The 23,112-nt window shown below is 45.8% G+C and overlaps 1 protein-coding gene across 4 annotated transcripts in view; it reads left to right on the top strand.

Annotated features, from left to right (window-relative positions):
* The window catches only part of MSRA (methionine sulfoxide reductase A), a 197,869-nt gene that overhangs the window by 97,407 nt on the left and 77,350 nt on the right, over window positions 1-23,112 (top strand). For all 4 annotated transcript variants that reach the window (XM_083605576.1, XM_083605574.1, XM_083605575.1 and 1 more), the window contains one exon: window positions 18,927-19,031. In XM_083605576.1, coding sequence (XP_083461702.1) covers window positions 18,927-19,031 — 105 coding nt within the window. The remainder of the gene's footprint in view (window positions 1-18,926; window positions 19,032-23,112) is intronic.

Here is a 23,112-nt window from a genome sequence, read left to right as displayed (position 1 = left end):
TACGAGTCTACTGCTCTTAACCACTACACCACACTGGAAAGACATGAAGTTGGAGGATGGATGATGGCTAACAGATTGAGTTTGAATCCTGACAAGATGGAAGTACAGTTATACCTTGGTTCTCAAATGCCTTGGTACTCGTACGTTTTGTCTCCCGAACAACGGAAACCCGGAAGTAAGTGTTCAGGTGTTCTGGCTGAATTGGTTCAGTTTGTAAAAAAACAGTTGTATACCTCTTCATCCAGCTAAAATTCAAACTTGCTACATAATCCCTTGCTTCAAAGAAGTTTCTGACTGTGGCTTGCAAACTTTTATGAGCATAATGCATAACATAAAGGCAGAAAATAACAAGTATGTTACAATGAAAGCCATTGAGTTCCTCTAGTTTCCTCTAGCTGTGCCCAAGTAACCAGATTACTCCCAATAAAAGCCGTACAATAACCTAAAGAATAGCCCCAATAAAACAGCTGCAAAAGCATACTATCACTAAACAGTGTCAAAATAATGTTAATACTGGTGTTTGGTAGACCTGGGTAGGGAGAGCATTCCACAGGCAGGGAGCCACAACTGAAAAGGCCCTCTTCCTTCCCCCCCCTCTCTGTGTATATACACACACACACACACACACACACACACACACACACACACACAATGATTTGAGTGTGAACATGAAATCATGCAGATTCCCAGGAGAGGAGATCACAGGCACTTTGCTCTTCCTCTGATCCTGCTGCTGTGACCTAAACCAGTGTTTCCCAAACTTGGGTCTCCAGCTGTTTTTGGACTACAACTCCCATCATCCCTAGCTAGCAGATCAGTGGCCAAGAATGATGGGAATTGTAGTTCAAAAACAGCTGGAGACCCAAGTTTGGGAAACTCTGACCTAAACCATGGTTCACCTTACATGTTTTGTCCAAACCTAGGCTCATGGGTTGAACCACTAACTGTAACCAAGGTTTGTTCTTTATCTTGTTTATTAAATTCATTTACCACCCTTCATCCAAAGATCACAGGGTGGTTTACAGTATAAAAACACAAAAATGTATAACAATAACAAACAAAACAATAATCCCCATCACACAGTTTAAAAGGCCATAATTAGCCAAAGGCCTGGGAGAAGAGGGATGTTTTTGCCTGACGCCTAAAGGAATGTAATGAAGGCATCAGGTGAGCCTCCTTGGGGAGAGCATTCTGCAAACAGGGAACCACCTTGGTTTACTTTAGTCCAGGCATGGCCAAACTCGGCCCTCCAGATGTTTTGGGACTACAGTTCCCATCATCCCTGACCACTGGTCCTGTCAGCTAGGGATGATGGGAGTTGTAGTTCCAAAACATCTGGAGGGCTGAGTTTGGCCATGCCTGGTAGTCCTAAGCAAGATCTGAGCCTGTCTCTTACAACACCTGATGGCAGAATAAAACCAGATCTTAAAGTGCTGCTTCGGAGCGTTCTGTTTTCAGATAGGCAATCTTTTGTTTTGTTTTGTTTTAAAGGTACAACTGGTCCTTAATAGCGGGAGAGCAGAAATCAATGCTATCTGCAAAGGAGTGGTGTTCTGAATGTGGAGCAAGGGAATAAACAAAAGCTTCAATTAATGCCGTGGCAGAAGGCCAGGTTGCAGAATGACAAGGCATGAATTCTCGGCTTGCCAGAGATGAGCACAAGTGAGATGAGTGCAAGGATTTTATGCACCCCTATGAATAAGACCACCAAAAGTGGAGTGAATGTGTATGGAAATGGGGCCATAAAAATAAGGGGGCGCGGCGTGCAAAGATTTCCCTTGCTAGCAGTACTTGAATTACAGGGGGCAGAGAGGGCCCACTATCCCTTACCATTTATGATGACTCCGTCAGCAGCTGAAGGCTATGGGGAAGGTCAGTGGGGCAGTCAGGAAGTGGGGGTCCATACCCTCCCCCAACCATAATCTGAGCACTGTATCCCACCTTGCTTTGCCTTGCCTCTTTTTCTCTGTGTCACCCTTTCAGTTTACTTCTGCACTGTCACTCAGTTTTGTTGTTGTTTAGTCGTTTAGTCGTGTCCGACTCTTTGTGACCCCATGGACCAGAGCACGTCAGGCACTTCTGTCTCCCACTGCCTCCCACAGTTTAGTCAAACTCATGCTGGTAGCTTCGAGAACACTATCCAACCATCTCGTCCTCCGTCGTCCCCTTCTCCTTGTGCCCTCCATCTTTCCCAACATCAGGGTCTTTTCCAGGGAGTCTTCTCTTCTCATGAGGTGGCCAAAGGACTGGAGCCTCAGCTTCAGGATCTGTCCTTCCAGTGAGCACTCAGGGCTGATTTCCTTCAGAATGGAGAGGTTTGATCTTCTTGCAGTCCATGGGACTCTCAAGTGTCTCCTCCAGCACCATAATTCAAAAGCATCAATTCTTCGGCGATCAGCCTTCTTTATGGTCCAGCTCTCACTTCCATACATCACTACTGGGAAAACCATAGCTTTAACTATATGGACCTTTGTCGGCAAGGTGATGTCTCTGCTTTTTAAGATGCTGTATAGGTTTGTCATAGCTTTTCTCCCAAGAAGCAGGTGTCTTTTAATTTCACGGCTGCTGTCACCATCTGCAGTGATCATGGAGCCCAAGAAAGTAAAATCTCTCACTGCCTCCATTCCTTCCCCTTCTATTTGCCAGGAGGTCACTCAGTTAGGTTCACAGATAATAACAGTGTTGGTTGTTGCTCACTTCTGTGTGCCTTTAGTCATACCTGACCCTTTCCTTCCACACCTGCTAAGCATGGCGGCCTTTAAACATTTCTGTGGTGTGAGATGATTTAGACTGCAAGGAATGCTGATAGATCAGAGATGAGGTTTAGGTTAAAGTACCTCACCAAAGACTCCTAGCAGTCATGGAATATCTGGTGATATAGCCTTGTGGAGCAGGAACTGGTTAATTAATGGGAAGCAGAGAGTAAGAATAAATGGATAGTTCTCATGGGTGGAGGATGTAGAAAATGGAGTCCTCCAAGGATTGCTTTTGGACCGGCACTCTTAAAATTGTCCATACATGATCTAGTGTTCAAGGTGAGCAGTGAGGTGGCCGCGTTTGCAGTTGATGCTAAATTGTTTGGGTCATTAAAACAAATAGGGACTGTGCAATTCAGTGCAGACAAGTATAACGTGACGCATGCTGGGGCAAAAAAATACTAATTTCACGTATACACTCACAGGGGCTGAAGTGGCAGTGATTGACCAGGAGTGAGACCTTGGGATCGTAGCAGCTAGCTTGATGAAGATGTCAACCCAGTGTGTGGCAGCTGTGAAAAAGGCTAATTCCATGCTGGGGATCAATGATAATTAGGAAAGGAATTGGAAATAAAACTGCCGATAGCATAATGGAATTATACAAATCTATGGCGCAGCTTTATTTGGAATACCAAATCGCCTCACCTTAAAAAGGATATTGTTGAGTTAGAAGAGGTTCAGAAAAGGTCAAGTGAAATGACCAAGGCAATGGAGAAACTCCCCAAGAAGGAAAAGTTACAAACATATTTGGAGCTTTTTAGTTTAGAGAACAGGGATGTGGGTGGTGCTGTGGTCTAAATCACAGAGCCTAGGGCTTGCCGATCAGAAGGTCAGCGGTTCGAATCCCTGTGACGGGGTGAGCTCCCATTGCTCGGTCCCTGCTCCTGCCAACCTAGCAGTTCGAAAGCATGTCAAAGTGTAAGTAGATAAATAGGTACCGCTCCAGCGGGAAGGTAAGCGGCGTTTCCGTGCGCTGCCGTGGTTCGCCAGAAGTGACTTAATCATGCTGGACACATGACCTGGAAGCTGTCTGCGGATAAATGCCGGCTCCCTTGGCTAGTAAAGTAAGATGAGCGCCGCAACCCCAGAGTCATCTGCGCAACCTCAGAGTCATCTGCGACTGGACCTAATGGTCAGGGGTTCCTTTACCTTAGTTTAGAGAACAGGTGAGTAAGAGGCAACATGACAGAAGTATATAAAATCATGCATAGCATGAAGGAAGTGGATGGAAGAAAGTTTTGCTCCCCGTCTCATAGCACTTGAACTTATAGACAGCCAATGAAGCTGAAGGTTGGAAGATTGGGGACAGACAAAATAAAGTGCTTCTTCACACAGTATAGTGCTAAACTATGGAATTTGCTCCCACAGAGGGCAGCAATGGCCACCAACTTGGATGGTTTCAAAGAATTGGACCAATTTATGGAGGATAAAGCTCTCAATGACCGCTAGCCATTATGGAGGCTGTGCTCTGCTTCCATGACTGTAGACTGCATGCTTCTGTAAACCAGCTGCTGGAACCTGCAGGAGGAGAGAGTGCTGGTTCTGCTTAGGCTCTGCTCGTGGGCTTCCCAGGTGCATCTGATTGTCTACTGTGAGAACAGGGTGCTATACTAGGTGGTTCCCTGACTTGATCCAGCAGAGCTATTCTTATGTTCTTGTGTTCTTACCAAAGTCACCCTTCTGGAGCCAATATGTGAACCAAAACACAGGTGGCTTTTGAAATTTACATTTCTTTGAAGTTTGCAGTGCAGGTCTTTAGCTAGGCGTGTGTACAAAAATGCGTATGCCAGAGGAAAGTGTGCATAGAAATGCATACATGACTGAAATGGTTGTTGTTGTTTAGTCGTTTAGTCGTGTCCGACTCTTCGTGACCCCCTGGACCAGAGCACACCAGGCACTCCTGTCTTCCACTGCCTCCCACAGTTTGGTCAGACTCATGCTGGGAGCTTCGAGAACACTGTCCCACCATCTCGTCCTCCGTCGTCCCCTTCTCCTTGTGCCCTCCATCTTTCCCAACATCAGGGGCTTTTCCAGGGAGTCTTCTCTTCTCATGAGGTGGCCAAAGGACTGGAGCCTCAGCTTCAGGATCTGTCCTTCCAGTGAGCACTCAGGGCTGATTTCCTTCAGAATGGAGAGGTTTGATCTTCTTGCAGCCCATGGGGCTCTCAAGAGTCTCCTCCAGCACCATAATTCAAAAGCATCAATTCTTTGGTGGTCAGCCTTCTTTATGGTCCAGCTCTCACTTCCATACATCACTATATGAGTGAAATAGGAAATACCAAAAATGCATTATATTAGGGAAAACATGTATATTAGTCAAAACTGCATACCAAAAATATGTTTATTAGTAGGAATTTGCACTAAAATGTTGACAAATATTCATGAGGACTTTTTTTCTAAAAGGTGTCGTTTGTTTGTTCGTTTGTTTGCAAATTGCTTTGGAAATATGGAGAACTGAATTTAAGATTGGAAAAATGAGAAACAGAGAGAACCAAATTTGACAAATTCGTACATCCCTGCTTATGGTAGAGCAGAATGTCAGAGCTTTTGAAAATGTCCCCTGTGGAACAGTACCTACCCTATGATAACTTTAACTCTGTGGAGATTGTTTAACAAAAATGTGTGCGTTGAACAGCTGTACAGCCAGATCAGGTGGTTACGCAGTGAGGTGCATCGTGTTACAAGATACCCAGTGGTATCTTGTTCAAGCAGTTTAAGGCAGGGGGGAGATGATTGTGGGCAGGACAAGGTCTTGATAGATCTCTGTAAACACACAGGCTTTCTTTTGCATATTTAATCCTTCACCAAGAAGCACGACTGCAACACAGGGAAATAAGGTGAGGTGACAGATTCTCTCCCCTTGACGCAGCTGCCACAGGCTGTGATTGCAGCCTCCATTAAGCCGAATCAGAGAGCTATTTTCAGTGATTTTAAACTGACAATCTGATGGGGAAATTTACAAACAGTGGTTAGGTGGCATACAAATAGCTCTTTCCCAAGACTGCGTGTTTCTGATCTCCCTTGTTTGGAATATCCACTGCAAGAGCTTACTTCATGTAATCTTCTAAGAGTGGCTATGCTTTCCAAGTGTGAAATGAATGTAGGCTGAACAGGCAATTAGCTTCTGGAAAACAGCTTTTCAACAACAGCATGATAAACTTTTATCCTCCACTGGTCCACGGCTCCCTGGGAGCAAGCTGGGTGGTGCAGTGGGGGGGGGGGGGGAAGCAGCAGGGTCAGGTAGTGGACACATCGCTGCAGGGGCAGACAGCTGTTAGCCTGTGGACCATATCCTGCGCTGATCAGGCATGGTCCAGCTCCTCTCCACTTCAGATCAGACTGGTCAGTTGCTGGCCTGGGTGGTGCCACTCCTTGAGTAACCTATAGGAAGCGACTGACACTCGGAAATGAAAGCAGAGTTCTTTCCCAGTGTCAGGGGTGCTTCCCAGCCAAAGGAATGCACATAGCAGATACCGTATTTTTCGCTCTATAAGACGCACCAGACCACAAGACGCACCTAGTTTTTGGAGGAGGAAAACAAGAAAAAAAAAATATTCTGAATCTCAGAAGCCAGAACAGCAAGAGGGATCGCTGCGCAGTGAAAGCAGCAATCCCTCTTGCTGTTCTGGCTTCTGGGATAGCTGCGCAGCCTGCATTCGCTCCGTAAGACGCACACACATTTCCCCTTACTTTTTAGGAGGGAAAAAGTGAGTCTTACAGAGCAAAAAAATACGGTAGTTAACTCCTTGTTGCCAAAGATAACACAGTTACTTCTGCAGCTCTGGATATCTTTGTACTTCTTTGGCGATCCCTCGTAGCCGAGTAAGATTGTCTTCCATAAACATGGTTTTAACACTGAGCGCATAAGTGACTGTGGAGGCCAATTCTGGATCCACACGTCCTTCCACAGTGGGGACATAAGTTTCCTGGGTAAAGTGTTCAAGCAGGTGGTTGCTGGCCAATTCCACTCACACTTGGATTAAACCAGTTATTTGGATTCATTTAAGTGGGATTTCAGGCCTGGTTTTGAAACGGAAACTTTCATCCTTGCTCCACGACATGACCTTTGCTAAGATAAAGACCAGTGCTTTTTTCCTGGGGGTACGCATACCCCTAAACATTTTGTGAATCTTTGTACTTTTGCCCATTTACTGTATTTATTTTCCCTGATTTGAACTATAAAATGGTGATTTTCTTGAGTCAAAGAGTACCCCTAAACATTATTTTTTTTTTGAAAGAAAAGCACTGTCTTGAACTAATGTGGGTCAGGCGGACCGGAGCGAGGTGCCGCTTCTGCAGAAATTGCCAGTGCTGTTTTAAATCAACGGAGCTTCAGTGTACTTGGGCTTTAACCCACATCTACACTTAGTATCGAGCGGCCTTGGGACACATGGCAACCCTCAGCCGCTTGCCGTAGAGCTTGATTGCACAAAGGCCTCGTTACATAGAAACAAGGATAATAGGCCCTAGAACAGCATGTCGGTTCTAGCTGCAAGCTTCCGACTTAAGAACGTTTATTGTTGAAAAGCTGGCCTCATATGGCTGAGCTCAACATGGCGAGCAGAAGCAGAAAGCTGTTTGGCACTGAGAATTTCTGACCTGAGATCAATCCATCAAGGTTCTGCGGCTCTGTTTCAGAGTTTAAGCTTCAGCACAGAAGGTTCCTGAAATTTTGCTGCCTCAGACTGCGGGGCTGCTCGACTGACTGAGGAGAACTTTCTGTTTTTAACGTGAGATAAATCAGAGTGAAATGAACATGCTTTAAGAGCAAAATGGGAAAATACATTCCGGAATCAGGAAGTTTTCATCTTCAGCAGTGACCCTTTCTTTATGAAGTTGCACAACAAAAGTATTATAACAGGAACGACCTCTCTTTCTTCTGTCATGTTGAAAAGCAGAAATGTTCCCTACTGGAAGCCTTATCTCAGGGGGAAAATATTTGAGTTTTATTCAGATTTATTACCTTACACCTGCTGATTATTTAGAGGGGTGATTATTTCTGCTGTGTATTTAGAGGGGTGGAAGATGCACATTCGTTAGAAAGGCACTTTGAAATAGACTTAGTGTGTCTTTCCCCACCTTGCGATTGATGTCTCCAAGAATTCTCTATAGAGTTTTTGGCTCACGTTGCTTCCAAATGTGGAATCACAGACTTGCAGGCCTGGCAATGGGTCCCAGTCCATGTCCACCCACAGGCAATGGCATAGGCCCTGCCAGCGGAAAGGGGGCTCCAACCTGGTCACAGCAACAACAATTATTTATTATTTATACCCCCGCCCATCTGGCTGAGTTTCCCCAGTCACTCTGGGCGGCTCCCAATCAAGTATTAAAAACAGTACAGCATTAGTTACAGATAGGTAGCCGTGTTGGTCTGCCATAGTCAAAACAAAAAATTTTTTTTCCTTCCAGTAGCACCTTAAAGACCAACTAAGTTAGTTCTTGGTATGAGCTTTCATGTGCATGCACACTTCTTCAGATACACTGAAACAGAAGTTGCCAGATCCTTCTATATAGTGAGAAGGTGGGGAGGGGTATTACTCAGAAGGGTGGTGGGAATGGGTGATTGGCAGATAGCTGTGATGAGCTTGTTGATGAGTCGTTAAGAGTCGTCAACAGGCTCATCACAGCTATCTGCCAATCACCCATTCCCACCACCCTTCTGATTAATACCCCTCCCCACCTTCTCACTATATAGAAGGATCTGGCAACTTCTGTTTCAGTGTATCTGAAGAAGTGTGCATGCACACGAAAGCTCATACCAAGAACTAACTTAGTTGGTCTTTAAGGTGCTACTGGAAGGAAATTTTTTTTTTGTTTTGAGTACAGCATTAAATATTGAAAATTTCCCTAAACAGGGCTTTCTTCAGATGTCTTTTAAAGATAGGATAGCTGCTTATTTCCTTCACATCTGAAGGGAGGGTGTTCCACAGGGTGGGCGCCACCACCGAGAAGGCCCTCTGCCTGGTTCCCTGTAACCTCACTTCTTGCAATGAAGGAACTGCCAGAAGGCCCTCCAAGCTGGACCTCAGTGTCTGGGCTGAATGATGGAAGTGGAGACGCTCCTTCAGGTATACAGGACCGAGGCTGTTTAGGGCTTGAAAGGTCAGCACCAACACTTTGAATTGTGCTCGGAAACGTACTGGGAGCCAATGCAGATCTCTCAGGACTGGTGTTATGTGGTCTTGGTGGCCACTCCCAGTCACCAGTCTAGCTGCCGCATTCTGGATTAGTTTCTGGGTCACCTTCAAAGGTAGCCCCACGTAGAGCGCAATGCAGTAATCCAAGCGGGAGATAACTAGAGCATGCACCACTCTGGAAACTATTTGTTTCTCTCATCCGCCACCACTGTTGTTGTTGTTGTCATCCGTCTGTCTCGAGAGAAAAGCGCCTCCGGGGGTGGCATTAGCAGCACTGAAGGCAGTGTGTATGGAGGTCCTGGAATGCCCAGATAATAAAACCCCCTTCTTGGCCTTGCTGACGTGGTCCAAAGGAAAGGGAAGCAAGACTTTGGGTACAAGCTTGGCTGCAGGACTTGCCAGAAGGAGGCGTGCAAGGTGTAAGGCAAGGCTCAAAAGTTCAGTGCCATCATGAAGATGGGGTAGGAGAAGAACTGGGGGAAGGCATCCTCACATGCAGGGCCATCTTAACCACGGTGCCGTGGTGCAAAGATCCCTCCAGTGCCCCACGCCCGTTTCCCAAAGCCTCTGCGGGGATCACTCTCCTCCCGCGGGGGCTTGGGAAGGAAGCTGTACGTCCGCCAGCCATATAGTTGGCGGGGCACAGCTTCCATCCTAAGCCTCTGCAGGGATCGCTCCGAAGTGAAGGACATGAGGCAGGAGTTGCTAATGCCAGTGAGCTGCGCACAGGTAATCTGCAAGCAAGCTGCTGGCCAGCTCTGTGGAGCCTCCTTTTATTGACACAAATATGCAAACCCAGGCAGATACATTTTGGGCTGTGAGCTTCACACATCTTCCAGTCCCGAGATCGTGAGGTGGTACAAAGCTATTTTGGCACCTGTTTCCACCGCATCATTTCCCCCTTGCACAGTGTATGACGAAGGAGACAAAAGGTCTCAGAGACAAAGGTTACAGACAGGGCACCGCAGACTACTGAGACTGCAGAAGGTTAGACAGAGGGCATGATGTTCAGACAGCTGTGGGTTTGTCTGTGAGGGGGAGTGTGCCCCGCACCCCAAGGTCATGTGTGCAGGCAGACTGAGGCTGCCTGTGGGTGGGGAGTGTGCTCCAGACCCAGCGATCATCCCTACATCGCTCCCCTTCCGTGGAGGCTTGGGAGGCAAGCTGCATGCCCGCCAGCCCTTTGGTTGACTGGGCGCAGCGGGCAGCTGTGCAGGAGGGAAAGGGGAGGCCGCCGGCAAAGCCGCACAGCTCCCCCACTCGCTGGGGCGCCCCTGAGAGGCCGGCGCCCTGGCACAATGTGCCAGTAAGCCCAATGGGAAAGACGGCTTCTCACATGCTTCTTTTATATCAAGCGGGTGCCTTCTCTGCCTATGCAGAGTTGGGTGGACAGGGGGAAAAGCACCATGCAGCCTCCCAGGCCACTCCACCTGTTGGAGCGCGGGTCTTCCTTCTTACCCCACAGCACACCTCAGGAGGTGATGATGGCTGCTCTGGATTCAGAACCCACAACAATAAGAGACCAGACCAAGAAGCTATAAAACGAGATCCATGGATTCTCTCATCCACTCACATTTGACATCCTAGCATATTGCTTACTGGGTGCACACCCACCCACACATAGAATCATAAAATTGTAAAGTTGTTTTTTTATATATATATAAATTTTTATTAATTTTCCAACATATATTAAGACACAATACAACTGACAATACATAAACAAACAAACATATAAACACATATAATTTCATAACCTCTTTTTCTTAAACCTTATTTCAACGACTTCCCCATACCTCCCTTTTCTGCATCCCTGTTTTAAACTTTCCCAGCAACCCCTAATTTCAATTACTTATAATTCACTTTCTTTAATCCTTTTTCTCTTACCCAATTATTTATCACTGCAATTCTGTTTTACATTACCCATGACATTTTAGCACTCATTAATTTTACAACAGTTCTTAAGATAAACTTTAAATTTCTTCCAATCTTCTTCCACCGTCTCTTTTCCTTGGTCACGGATTCTGCCAGTCATCTCGGCCAGTCCCATATAGTCGATCACCTTCGTCTGCCACTCTTCCAGCGTGGGTAGTTCTTGTGTTTTCCAATACTTTGCTAAAAGAACTCTTGTTGCTGTTGTAGCATACATAAAGAACGTCCTATCTTTCCTTGACACCAGTTGGCCTACCATGCCCAGGAGAAAGGCCTCTGGTTTCTTATGAAAGGTACACTTAAGAACCTTCTTAATTTCATTATAGATCATTTCCCAGAAGGCCTTGATCCTTGGGCACGTCCACCAAAGGTGGTAGAAAGTACCTTCAGTTTCATTACATTTCCAGCATTTATTATTGGGCATATGATAGATTTTTGCAAGCTTGACTGGGGTCATGTACCACCTATAAATCATTTTCACATAAAATTGTAAAGTTGGAAGGGACTCTGGGGGTCATCTAGTCCAACTCCCTGCAATACAAGAATCACAGTTAAAGTATCCATGACAGGTGGCCGACCAACGTCTGCTTTAAAACCTTCAAGGAAGGAGAGACCACCATCTTCCGAGAGAGTCTGTTCCACTGCCAAACAGCTATTACATACACTGCAAATTTAGTGTGACTAACAGAAGAAAGTACCGTATTTTTCGCTCTATAAGACACACTTTTTCCTCTCCAAAAATTAAGGGGAAATGTGTGTGCATCTTATGGAGCGAATGCAGGCTCCATGGCTTCAGCGAAAGCAACACAAAGCCTCCGAAGCGCAGCGGGAGCTCTCCCGCTGCACTCCGGAGGCTTCACTAGGAGTATAGCATCTAGATCAAGGGAAGTAATAGTGCCACTGTATTCTGCTCTGGTCAGACCTCACCTGGAGTACTGTGTCCAGTTCTGGGCACCACAGTTCAAGAAGGACACTGACAAACTGGAACGTGTCCAGAGGAGGGCAACCAAAATGATCAAAGGCCTGGAAACGATGCCTTATGAGGAACGGCTAAGGGAGCTGGGCATGTTTAGCCTGGAGAAGAGGAGGTTAAGGGGTGATATGATAGCCATGTTCAAATATATAAAAGGATGTCACATAGAGGAGGGAGAAAGGTTGTTTTCTGCTGCTCCAGAGAAGCGGACACGGAGCAATGGATCCAAACTACAAGAAAGAAGATTCCACCTAAACATTAGGAAGAACTTCCTGACAGTAAGAGCTGTTTGACAGTGGAATTTGCTGCCAAGGAGTGTGGTGGAGTCTCCTTCTTTGGAGGTCTTTAAGCAGAGGCTTGACAACCATATGTCAGGAGTGCTCTGATGGTGTTTCCTGCTTGGCAGGGGGTTGGACTCGATGGCCCTTGTGGTCTCTTCCAACTCTATGATTCTATGATTCTAAGACTCTCCTGGCTTCAGGGATAGCCGCCTGAAGCCAGGAGAGCAAGAGGGATCGATGCGCACCGATCCCTCTTGCTCTCCTGGCTTCGCTTTGCTGGAGAAGCGCTGCACAGCTTTCCCTCTCTGCGCAGTGCCCCTTCAGCGAAGCGGGAGGAGAAATGGGAAGGGCTCCGTTTCTCCTGCTGCTTCACTGAAGGGGCGCTGCGCAGAGAGGGAGAGATTTTTTTTTCTTTTTCTCCCATGTTGCACACATTTTTACTACTGTGTCCTACTACATGTAATCCTAATTTCTTATATCTTTCTTAACAGGAAACAGTCCTCCTCCCCATCATTCCACTTGGGTTCTTTCATCTCTCCCCATCCCCAATTGCAACTAGCAATAAAAGGACAGAAATGAATGCTGAATTTGGAGCTTTGAGATTTGAAGGCTCCTGTGTCTTTTCTCCTGTTATTCTCCAATGGTTTTACTATATCTCCATGTCCTTCCTACTTCTCCCTCCCCATTATTCCTGTTGTGCGATGAACAGATGTTTCCACTGTGCTTTCCCCCCAAAGACTCCTAAGATTTATTTTTGTTGTGTCATTCTAATAGCCCCTATAGGTCCTCAGTAGACCTTCATCTCTGTTTTGCAGAGCAATTTCACCGAAGTCAGAGTAGTAATTATCCAGATTTACATTCACGTATAAGTAAGATACAAACATTGACTAACATATAGTAAAAAAAAACCACACCAGCAAATTCCTTATGCATAATGTGGAATGTAATGAACAGCAGAACATAATGGTGCTAGTGTCTAGATGTTTATGTGTTGTATTGTTGTGTTGTATTGTGTTGTGTGTGTAGAAACCTATTTTACAGGAGAGACCAGGGCTTTTTTTCTGCTGGAATACAGTGGTACCTTGGGTTACATACGCTTCAGGTTACACACTCCGCTAACCTAGAAGTAGTGCTTCAGGTTAAGAACTTTGCTTCAGGATAAGAACAGAAATCGGGCTTTGGCGGCGCGGCGGCAGCAGGAGGCCCCATTAGCTAAAGTGGTGCTTCAGGTTAAGAACAGTTTCAGGTTAAGTACGGACCTCTGGAACGAATTAAGTACTTAACCTGAGGTACCACTGTACGCAGTTCCAGTACCTCTCAGGTGGGCACCATTGCAGGCCAGCTGCCTGACGATGACAGTGCTGTTTCATGATGTAGAGAAGCAACGGTCAAGGCTTGCCCCTCCATGGGTGCCTGTGCCCTGCAGGCCAGGCTGACGCTGGGGCGCAAGCTTGGAGACCAGAAGGTGAAGGGGGCAGTGGCAGGCTGCTGCCATGGTCGTGCACAGTGCAGGTCCAGTATACCTGAAGGAGCGTCTCCACCCCCATCGTTCTGCCCGGACACTGAGGTCCAGTTCTGAGGGCCTTCTGGCGGTTCCCTCACTGCGAGAAGCAAAGCTACAGGGAACCAGGCAGAGGGCCTTCTTGGTGGTGGCACCCGCCCTGTGGAACGCCCTCCCACCAGATGTCAAAGAGAAGAACAACTACTAGACTTTTAGAAGACATCTGAAGGCAGCCCAGTTTAGGGAAGCTTTTTAATGTTTAATAGACTATTGTATTTTAATATTCTGTTGGAAGCTGCCGAGAGTGGCTGGGGAAACCCAGCCTGATGGGAGGGGTATAAATAATAAATTATTATTATTATTATCTGCGCTGCAGGGCAATGCCCGCTAAGTATTGCTGTTTGAGAGGCTTCGCAGCAAGAGTTGGTATAAAAGGGCAGGGTTTTTATGTTGCAGCCCAAAAGAGTACAGTGGTATCTCGGGTTACAGATGCTTCAGGTTACAGACTCCGCTAACCCAGAAATAGTACCTTGGGATAAGAACTTTGCTGCAGGATGACAACAGAAATCGCAGCGTGGCAGTAGCGGGAGCCCCCATTAGCTAAAGTGGTACCTCAGGTTAAGAACTGTTTCAGGTTAAGAACGGACCTCCTGAACGAATTAAGTTCTTAACTTGAGTTACCACTGTACATGGTGTCTTGCTCCCCAGTGAGTGAAGGCGCTGAGGGAGGGAAACAATCTGAATCTCCCTATAAGATGGTGTGGCCCGGCGTCATGTCACGTGATTTTGGTTTCAAGATGGTGGCATCGGTGCCTGGGTTGGCGACTGAGGCGGTGAGTTGCGGCACTTTTTTGTAGGGGAAAAAAAAGCACTGGTGGAGACCATAGGTCTATGGTAGAGGACCTACTTCGCATGCAGAACTTTCTGCCCCCTTGGCTCCAGTTAAAAGGGTCAGGTGACGTGACCTGCCAAGACAGTGCAGCGCTATTGTCAGTAAGTACAGGGTTGGATGGGCAAATAATCTGGTATACAGCCGCTTCCTGTGTTGATGGATGTCGCAGTTTGATCTGGACAGGTCAGGTCTGCCCTCAAAGTTTAGAAATTTTGAAGGTCTAGCATTGTCCATTAGTATGTATTTGAGTACACAACAATATCTGCAATTTTATTGCTGCTCTTATCCTGGGAAGGGAAGTTACTGTCATGGTTCCTCCTAGGGTGATTTTGAAAATATTATCGCCATTGTGCTAGCATAGTTTATCATTATTAGGTTTTGCAGGAGCCCTTTCCCTGTTTCTTGCCATACAGTACTCCCGGAAGTCATGACTATGTCCCAAAAATATTAGAGGAGATGCAAATCATCGTTTAATTGTGTTCATAAGCCTCGGCCATCTTTATTTATTGGTTGTGCTTCTGTAGGCAGCATTTAATAAAAACCCTTTCGGTTGTTCCGTAACAAGCGTTCTCTCATTTATCTGGACTTCTAGGATATGTCTGTAACCTACTGTTTCTAACAGTACGCTCTGTGATTCCTTTAGAAGTCCAGGTCTGCTTTATTTCACTGGGGAAACCCAGCCAGATGGGCAGGATATAAATATTATTATTATTATTATTATTATTATTATTATTATTATTATTGAAATCTAAAGGATGCTGCCTCTGGAAAGGATCCTTTACCCCTTTGTTCTTATCTAGGAATAGTATCTCTTTACCCTTGTTTCCTCTGGTACACTTGAAACTGGTATGCTGGAAGCCAGCATGGTGTAGTGGTTAAGAGCGGTGGACTCATAATCTGGTGAACTGGGTTCGCTTCCCCGCTCCTCCACATGCAGCTGCTGGGTGACCTTGGGCTAGTCCCACTTCTCTGAAGTCTCTCAGCCCCACTCACCTCACAGAGTGTTTGTTGTGGGGGAGGAAGGGAAAGGAGATTGTTAGCCGCTTTGAGACTCCTTAGGGTAGTGATAAAGCGGGATATCAAATCCACACTCTTCAAATCCAAACTACTGCTGTGTTTTCCAAGGGTAGTTTTAATGCGAAACTACCATAGGCTAAGGGTGAACTCGCTTCTGGTTGTGGTAAACCAAGCAGTCAATGCTTCATTTTGTGTAGGGGTAGTGTTGGTTTCTGGTATTTTACCTATGAGTATTGTGCTGTGTTTTATTGGAATGCTTTGTAGAATACAGTGGTGCCTCTGGTTGCAAACAGGATCTGTTCCGGAGGCCCGTTTGCAACCTGAAAGGAACGCAACCCACTTCTGTGCATGTGTGGGTCGCAATTTGCTGCTTCTGCACATGCACGTGATGCCGTTTTGCGTGTCGGCGCATGCGCGAGCGGCAAAACCCGGAAGTAACCCTTTCTGGTACTTCCGGGTCGCTGCGGGACGCAACCTGAAAACGCTCAACCTGAAGCAAACGTAACATGTGGTATGACTGTACCGTTATTTGTTTGCCTCACTGTATATTATTGTTCTCTGCTTTATGAGAAATTATCTCATATATAAAGGATATAAATTTATTGAATATATAAAATTAATAAGCAAACTCCTGTTCTAAGGTTTAGCTGCTTTTGTTGAGATTGGACTAGATGACCGTTGGGATCGCTTCCAACTCTACGATTCTCTGATTCTATGGTCTTCTGGACTGAAGTTATTTGAAATTTCATTCACAGAATGCTGAGTATCAACGTTCTTGGCAACAGAAGAGCGGTTCATATCCTGGGTTTGAACTTAGCCATAAAACAGATATAACCCCCAATTAATAATTTGAGAGTTATTGAGATAACCAAATCCACTGGGTAGATTATGCAGTAATTCCATTACAGGAATAATTTGTAATTAATCACGCCTTTCCCCCCTTGCACTGTACATAGTTTTAACTGAGAACTGCTATTACCAGGCGTAAAATGGTAACTGCTTGGTTCACATGGAAACGACTAGCAGCCCAGGGTTAGAACTGACATACCAGAACCCAAGCGTTTATGCAAGTGTGTGCACGAAATAATATTGCAGTTCCTCTATGCATTGTATTAGCATAGTTGTTTAGATCTGGCATCCCAAATGCCCGAGCCACTGCCATTTTTATCTCTCTTTGCATCCCTGTTTCCCTTCTCAGTCTTTTCTGCAGCCCAATAAAGTAGCTGATGTCAGGTGACAGTATAGAGAGTGAGAAACCCTATGGAGCTGGTCTTCCAGCACAGCTAATATAACGGCCCTACCAGTGTTAGAAATTGAGATATGAAAACTAGGAATTAAATGGCACCTCAAACCTAGGTTGGGGTGCCGCAATGGAGCGTCTAGGCACACTTTTTTAATAACAAGAATACAAAGCTGAAAACGAATGAAGTGCAGCTAAAATATTATGCTCATTTTTCACATGGTCTAGTCCTCCTCCCCATATTCTTATGGTAATATGATAATATTTTTCTCCAGTCTTCAGAGAGTGGCTGGAAGTGGGGAGGCAGGAAAAGGTCCTCCTTTTCTTCCAGCAGTAGCAGTTTTAATCTGAAATCTTAGGCTCAGTACAGCACTCAGAGCTCAGAAACTGCTTGCATTATTGAAATTCCCTGTTGCAAAACACGCCTAGAACAATGGGAGTTTCGAACCCTGGGCCCTACCACTGAGCTCTTTGTCTGCTGCAGCCTTTATGAATTTATTACCACTTGGCTGCATTGAATGTTCCTGAATTTTGACATTCATGTTGAAATTGTCATCATTGGCATAGGCAAGCAACTTGCCAAAGAATTACCGTATTTTTCCGTGTATAAGACTAGGTTTTTTCCCTAAAAAATAATGTCAAAATTTTAGGGGCGTCTTATACACGGATACATCTTCCCCCCATTTTCTTAAATCAGAGTCCCCCAAAATAGGGGGTGTCTTATACATGGGGGCGTCTTATAGACGGAAAAATACGGTACTTACCTTGCCAAGCCCTTCTGCTGATTCAGTACTCTTTGGTTATCTGACTGTGGCTTCCTCTCAGTACTTCTTTGCCTGTTGCTGCCCTCATTTGCCCTCATTTGCCCTCTGGCTGTGAATTCGTTTGCAGGCATCATTGGTGCCATAATTTAACGACACACACTGTAGGGTATCATTACATCAGAGCATTGCAATGTCATGAATGAAATTGCATGCGTTGCCAGAGCCAACTTCTGGTTAACAGCAGTGAGAGCAAAGAACTTGAGGACAGTGAGAGCAAGTAAGAAAATGGAAGTTGGCAACAGCCATGGAGAAAGAATAGTGTCAAAGCAGCACAACTTTTGTTTGCAACGGATATCAAACCCACCTCCTGAAAATGGGAGGTAACTTTTCACACAAATGAAAGAGAGCATGAAACTAGATAAGCTACTTGTAGTGATCAGGTGGGATTGCTATGAGGAATTATAACAAATATAGAGTAGTCCATCTGTGTCAGCAATGAAAGCATTGTATTGACTGGGTTTAAACTATTTTGATAGGATTCCTGATCAATCCACACCTCTGCATCCCTGTTCCATTTCTCTTTCTTCACAAGTCACGTACCCACTTAGACAGGCAGGCGTCCTGAGTCATCAAAGACAGTGGGCAGTTTCTTTGCTGTAGCTTTTCTGATATGTTAATCTTAGGGCCAGGAAACAGGTTTCACATAAAGGTGATCATGATCGCTGTCCTCCTGGCCATCCTTCTTATCATGTGTATTGATTGTTTATGACCTCCGGGGTTCTTGAATGCACTCTTTTGTAGTTTTCATTCATTTACCCCAAAAGTATGCATGTTTAACTAGTGTTTGTAGTTTGACTTTGTCCCCACGTGGGGTTTGTTGAAATGCTCAGAAGAAATCTGATTCCTTCTTCCGAACACTTTGTAAAAAGCTCTTTTGTGAATAAAACGACCTGGGCCGGGGGCTGGAGAGAGAGATTATTATACGCACCCTTCCCAGAGTCTTGCTGGTTCAAGCCTCTGTGTGTATTCTTATTAATCAGAGTTCAATCCTTCCTTTACTTTGAGAACGCCTCACTACTTCAGCCCAGCCTTCCTCACGCCATGAACTGTGGAGCAGAACAGAGGTTCTGGCTTAGTTTTCTTTGTGGTCCAACATCATGGCTGCTACAGCGAAATGTGCGCCAGCTGGCTTTTCTGGGATCGCCTTGCAAGGCCCCTGCTTGAGGAATCCATCGCAATGCACTGCAAATGCTCCTCTCAAACCACCTGAAAAGGTGATGTGGTAAAATTGCGAGCAAATTAGAAACCCCTATCCTATCCCCATATTTATATTGCTGTTTTAATTTATTGGCGAGGCAGATGCCCATTCTTTTGGGGTGGCCTTTTGTCATTAATACTTTGGCTTCTTCTTCTTCTTCTTTTTCGTTTCGTTGAAGGGAGAACTGGCCATACCGAAGCTGTGCGAGTGGTATTTCAGCCAGAAACCATCAGCTTTGAGAAACTGCTCAAGGTCTTCTGGGAGAATCATGACCCGACACAAGGTAGAGTGATGAGCGAGCCAGTATTTAATTATCTTACTAATTACAGCTGGGATAATTAGTGTTCGAGCTGCTAGGAAGAGATGAACCTTGAAATCACACCGCAGCTTGAGAGTATGATTGCCGGCATTTATTGATGGGGTGGGGAAGAATGAGGAGCAGGAAGCGCGCAAGGCAGCCTCCACCCCCCAACCCCCCCACAGATGCCTGCCTGTGAAAATTCCCACAGAGAGAGAGGAGAGAACAGAACAGAGAACAAGACAATAGACATTCCTTTCACCTTTGATTATTACAGTTTCTTCCTTAATGCGATCTTTTGTCTTTCAAATTAAAGGCCTCTTCGCAGTTGATGATTTCACTCAGGCACAGAGCTTTATCCTCTGTGAATTTGGTGCGGTTTTTTTCATCTTTCCAGAATTACAGGTATCTCTTACGATTAGAGAAAAATGAGCGAGAGGTTGCAGGGCTTGCTTAACGGAGACCATTAGCACCAGTGCGTTAGACAATTGTCTTAGCCAGGTACTCTGGTTTGATAGCTGCTCCCTGGAAGTGTTTGCAGTCTGAAAGCAGTACAGTGTACCTCTGGTTGTGAGCGGGATCTGTTCCAGAGGTGAAACTCGTTACTGTTCTGTTATTTCCGGGTCGCTGCAGGATGCAACTTGAAAATGCGCAACCTGAAGCAAACGTAACATGAGGTATGACTGTACAGTCATACTTCGGGTTGAAGTAGCTTTGGGATAAGTATTTTCGGGTTGCACGCTGCGGCGACCCGGAAGTAATGGAGTGCGTTACTTCCGGGTTTTGCCGCACGCACAGACAGTCATAATGATGTCACGCACATGCGTTGAAGCGGCGAATCACGACACATGCAGACGCATGGACGCGGGTTGCGTTTGCTTCTGGATGCGAACGGGGCTCCGGAACAGATCCTGTTCGCATCCAGAGGTACCACTGTACATGCCTGGAGAAAGAGAAATAAGGAAAGCGGGCAGTTTCGGCCTAGGGATTGCTGACTGATAACTTGCTCTAAAATGCCGCTCCCAACATGAGTCCCTCTATTCCAGATTTGTGACCTTGGAGGTGACTGTACCTCACAAAAGCAAAAGGAGAGATGGGTGGATCCTTGGTGTCTTCCCCCCATTCAACCCCCCCCATAAGAGCTCTGTGACACCCGCTTTTTATACAGACTGTTGCCGGATTAGAGCAAAGTTTCACCTAGACTGGTGTCCTGTTTCCGACTGTCTTCACCAGTTTCTGGCATTCAGAGGAGGCAGATGTTATCCTTCCGTTTGCACCTCGCTGAGAGCAGAGGGGTCTGAGAGCCAGAGGCATAGCATGGGGATGCCATGGCCCTGAGTGCAATCTTGAGAGGGGGCACAAGCACAGCAGGCTCCTTCATCGGAGACTGGCTTTGTGCCAGAAGGAGCTGCACCTTGGCTGCGGCGTTTGTGCCTGGCGCAGCTTCGCCCCCAGGTCAGGCATGACCTGGGGTAGGAGAGCAGACAAGTGGGCAGCAGCGCTGCCGCCCACCCTCCTCGGCCGTAGTACACCTCGCACCTGGTGGCAGCAGCTCTTACGACCCGGCAGCCCTCCTTGGCCGCGGCAAGGTGTGCCAGGCCACATCAACTCCTCCCGCCTCCACTGGCGGGTTAGGCAGCGAAAAGCAGGAGAAGAGTGGGCAGCAGCCTCCTCGCCCCTCTCCCACTCTGAACTGTGGCGCATGGAAGGGCTCCTTCCATGCCCCACCCCCCTCGGGGACACGGCCTGTGCGCTCCACCACTGCTGAGAGCAGCTCTTTCTTGCCGTTCTTCCCACCCCAAAGCATTCAGAATCCAGCAGCAGGGAAGGTGTGATAGGTGGGTTGGAGCAGCCTTCTACACCTTGCTCAAAACAATGAAATACCGTGAAAATCCCTGAAACGAGAAGTAGTCGACTAGAAATATTATCTTGTGGAAACCAACTAAATAATAATAATCAAAAAGCTTAAGGAAAAAATTCATAAAAACCTAAAATAAAACGAAACCTTAACGGGATGCCGGCTACAAACCTCGTTTCACTGAACTATTCAGTTTCCTCAGAAGGAAATAGAAAAATCATAAACTTAAATGACCAAAATTCAAACAAGGGTAGAACCCCAAAAATTCTGATGTATTATAATCCTAGCTTGATCTAGGTAAAGCAAAGCACAGTAATAGGATTGAAGACTCAAAAGTACAGTTTCTAAAACTGAATTTACAAAATAGGTTTGAAAACCTAAATAGCAAGTTTTAAACAAAGCCAAACTTGAAGAAGGCAAAGTGGTACCTCGCAAGATGAAATTAATTTGTTCTGTGGGTTTTTTCGTCTTGTGAATTTTTCGTCTTGCGAAGCACGGATTCCCATAGGAATGCATTGAAAATCAATGCATTCAACAAACTTGCAAGACGTTTTCGTCTTGCGAAGCAAGCCCATAGGGAAATTCGTCTTGCGAAGCAACTCAAAAAACGAAAAACTCTTTCATCTTGCGAGTTTTTCGTCTTACGAGGCATTCGTCTTGCGAGGTACCACTGTAATAAGGGGTTGAAGACTCAACTGTGAAAATTCTAGTGCTGCTTTTGCAAAAAGGTTTAAAAACCTAAATGGCACAAATTCAAAGGAAGGAATACAAGTTAAAGCTATTTTAGATTTTGAACAAACTCAATAACAGGGCTGAAACACTCCCATGGTCTAGATGTTACTGCTGATGTTAAAGACTGAAGCACTTTGGTGGCTGGGACTGTTGGAAGATGCAGTCGAAAACATTTGGAAGGTAGCAGGTTGGGGGGAAAGTTAGAGGGTGCCTCCTCCCTTCAGCAAGACCCAGTTGAGTCTTTTCAGGAGGATGATCCAAGATTCCCCATTTTCCTCCGTTTGCCCTGTCTGTTGCTACTTTTCAAGCTTGCCCAGCCCGTTCCCTTCCCTCTGGTTGGCTAGTGGAGTAGCTCAGCTTCAATGAGCATGCTGGGCATTGTATGCCATTTGGTGAGCCTCCCACCATATTTTTCTTCCAGCAAGGGATGCAACTCAGACTCCTGTTACCTATGCTGTCTCCGTGGGGTTTCATGTCCTCCTCCACTATGGTTGTGGTGTGGGTGGGAGAGGCAGTGGTGGAATATGTGATTCACAGCTCATTGACAGCTTTCAAAAGGACCTTATGAATCCTGTAATCAGACCTCAGCAGCTACTGAATATTAAACCATGCTGCACAGCAAGCCAAGCTTGTGAAACCAGTTTATTGCTCTGGTTGCTACCTCTGAGTCACCTGATGAGGTGGAGGACCCAGGGAATCCCCTTTTCTTTTTCTCAAGAGACCAACCTGCTCCATTCTCTCAGTTTGTATCAGATTTTCATTACTGCATCCCATTTCGCCTAAAGGGCCTGTTCGTTTGTCACCGAGCGGGGAAGCCTGAGCCTTTTATAGATGCACAAGGAATCTATCATCTGCAAATAATTAAAATTAGTCACTAGAAATTACATTGTTTTTTCTAATGAACAGATGTGTCTTCTTAGAGGAGTGGAAGAACAGCTGTACCCATACAGAATGTGAAAGGAGGCCTAGGCCACCATTATGCATTCTGCTATGAGCCTGCTATTTCATTTTGACATGTTAAAAATGAGGAGGGAGTCAACCAGCTACAAATCCACATAAACACCATATAACCCACATTTTACCAGCTTCTCCCACTAGAATATTATGGGAGCTTTGTTCAGGCAGGCTTAAAATGGTGATTCCGTTACAAAGACATGCTTGAGTCTAGTTTAAGGTGGTGTCTGAGCAATGGAGCAGAGATGCACATTGTCCTCAGATTTCTGGTTTGGTGATGAGATGAAGAGAGGCAAAGTAGAGTGTGCCCAGGCAGGTGAAACTATATATAGCAGCACCCCTGGCAGAGCACATTGAGAGTGTCTCACAGAGTTCTCTCTAGCAAACTTACAGGAAAACTCTTTGAGCCTCAACTCCTATCATGAGCCTATCTTAGCAAACAATGAATCATTGGTTTGACTGCCCTTTGAATATCCCACCCTTTGGGCTCCTGAACTGGCAAGTGACTCCATAGTACAAGCA

This window comes from Podarcis filfolensis, assembly GCF_964270895.1.
Source record: "Podarcis filfolensis genome assembly, chromosome: 3".
Lineage (NCBI taxonomy): Eukaryota > Metazoa > Chordata > Lepidosauria > Squamata > Lacertidae > Podarcis > Podarcis filfolensis.
Note: the sequence above shows the minus strand (reverse complement) of the source record. Positions and strands in the feature narration are given on the sequence as shown.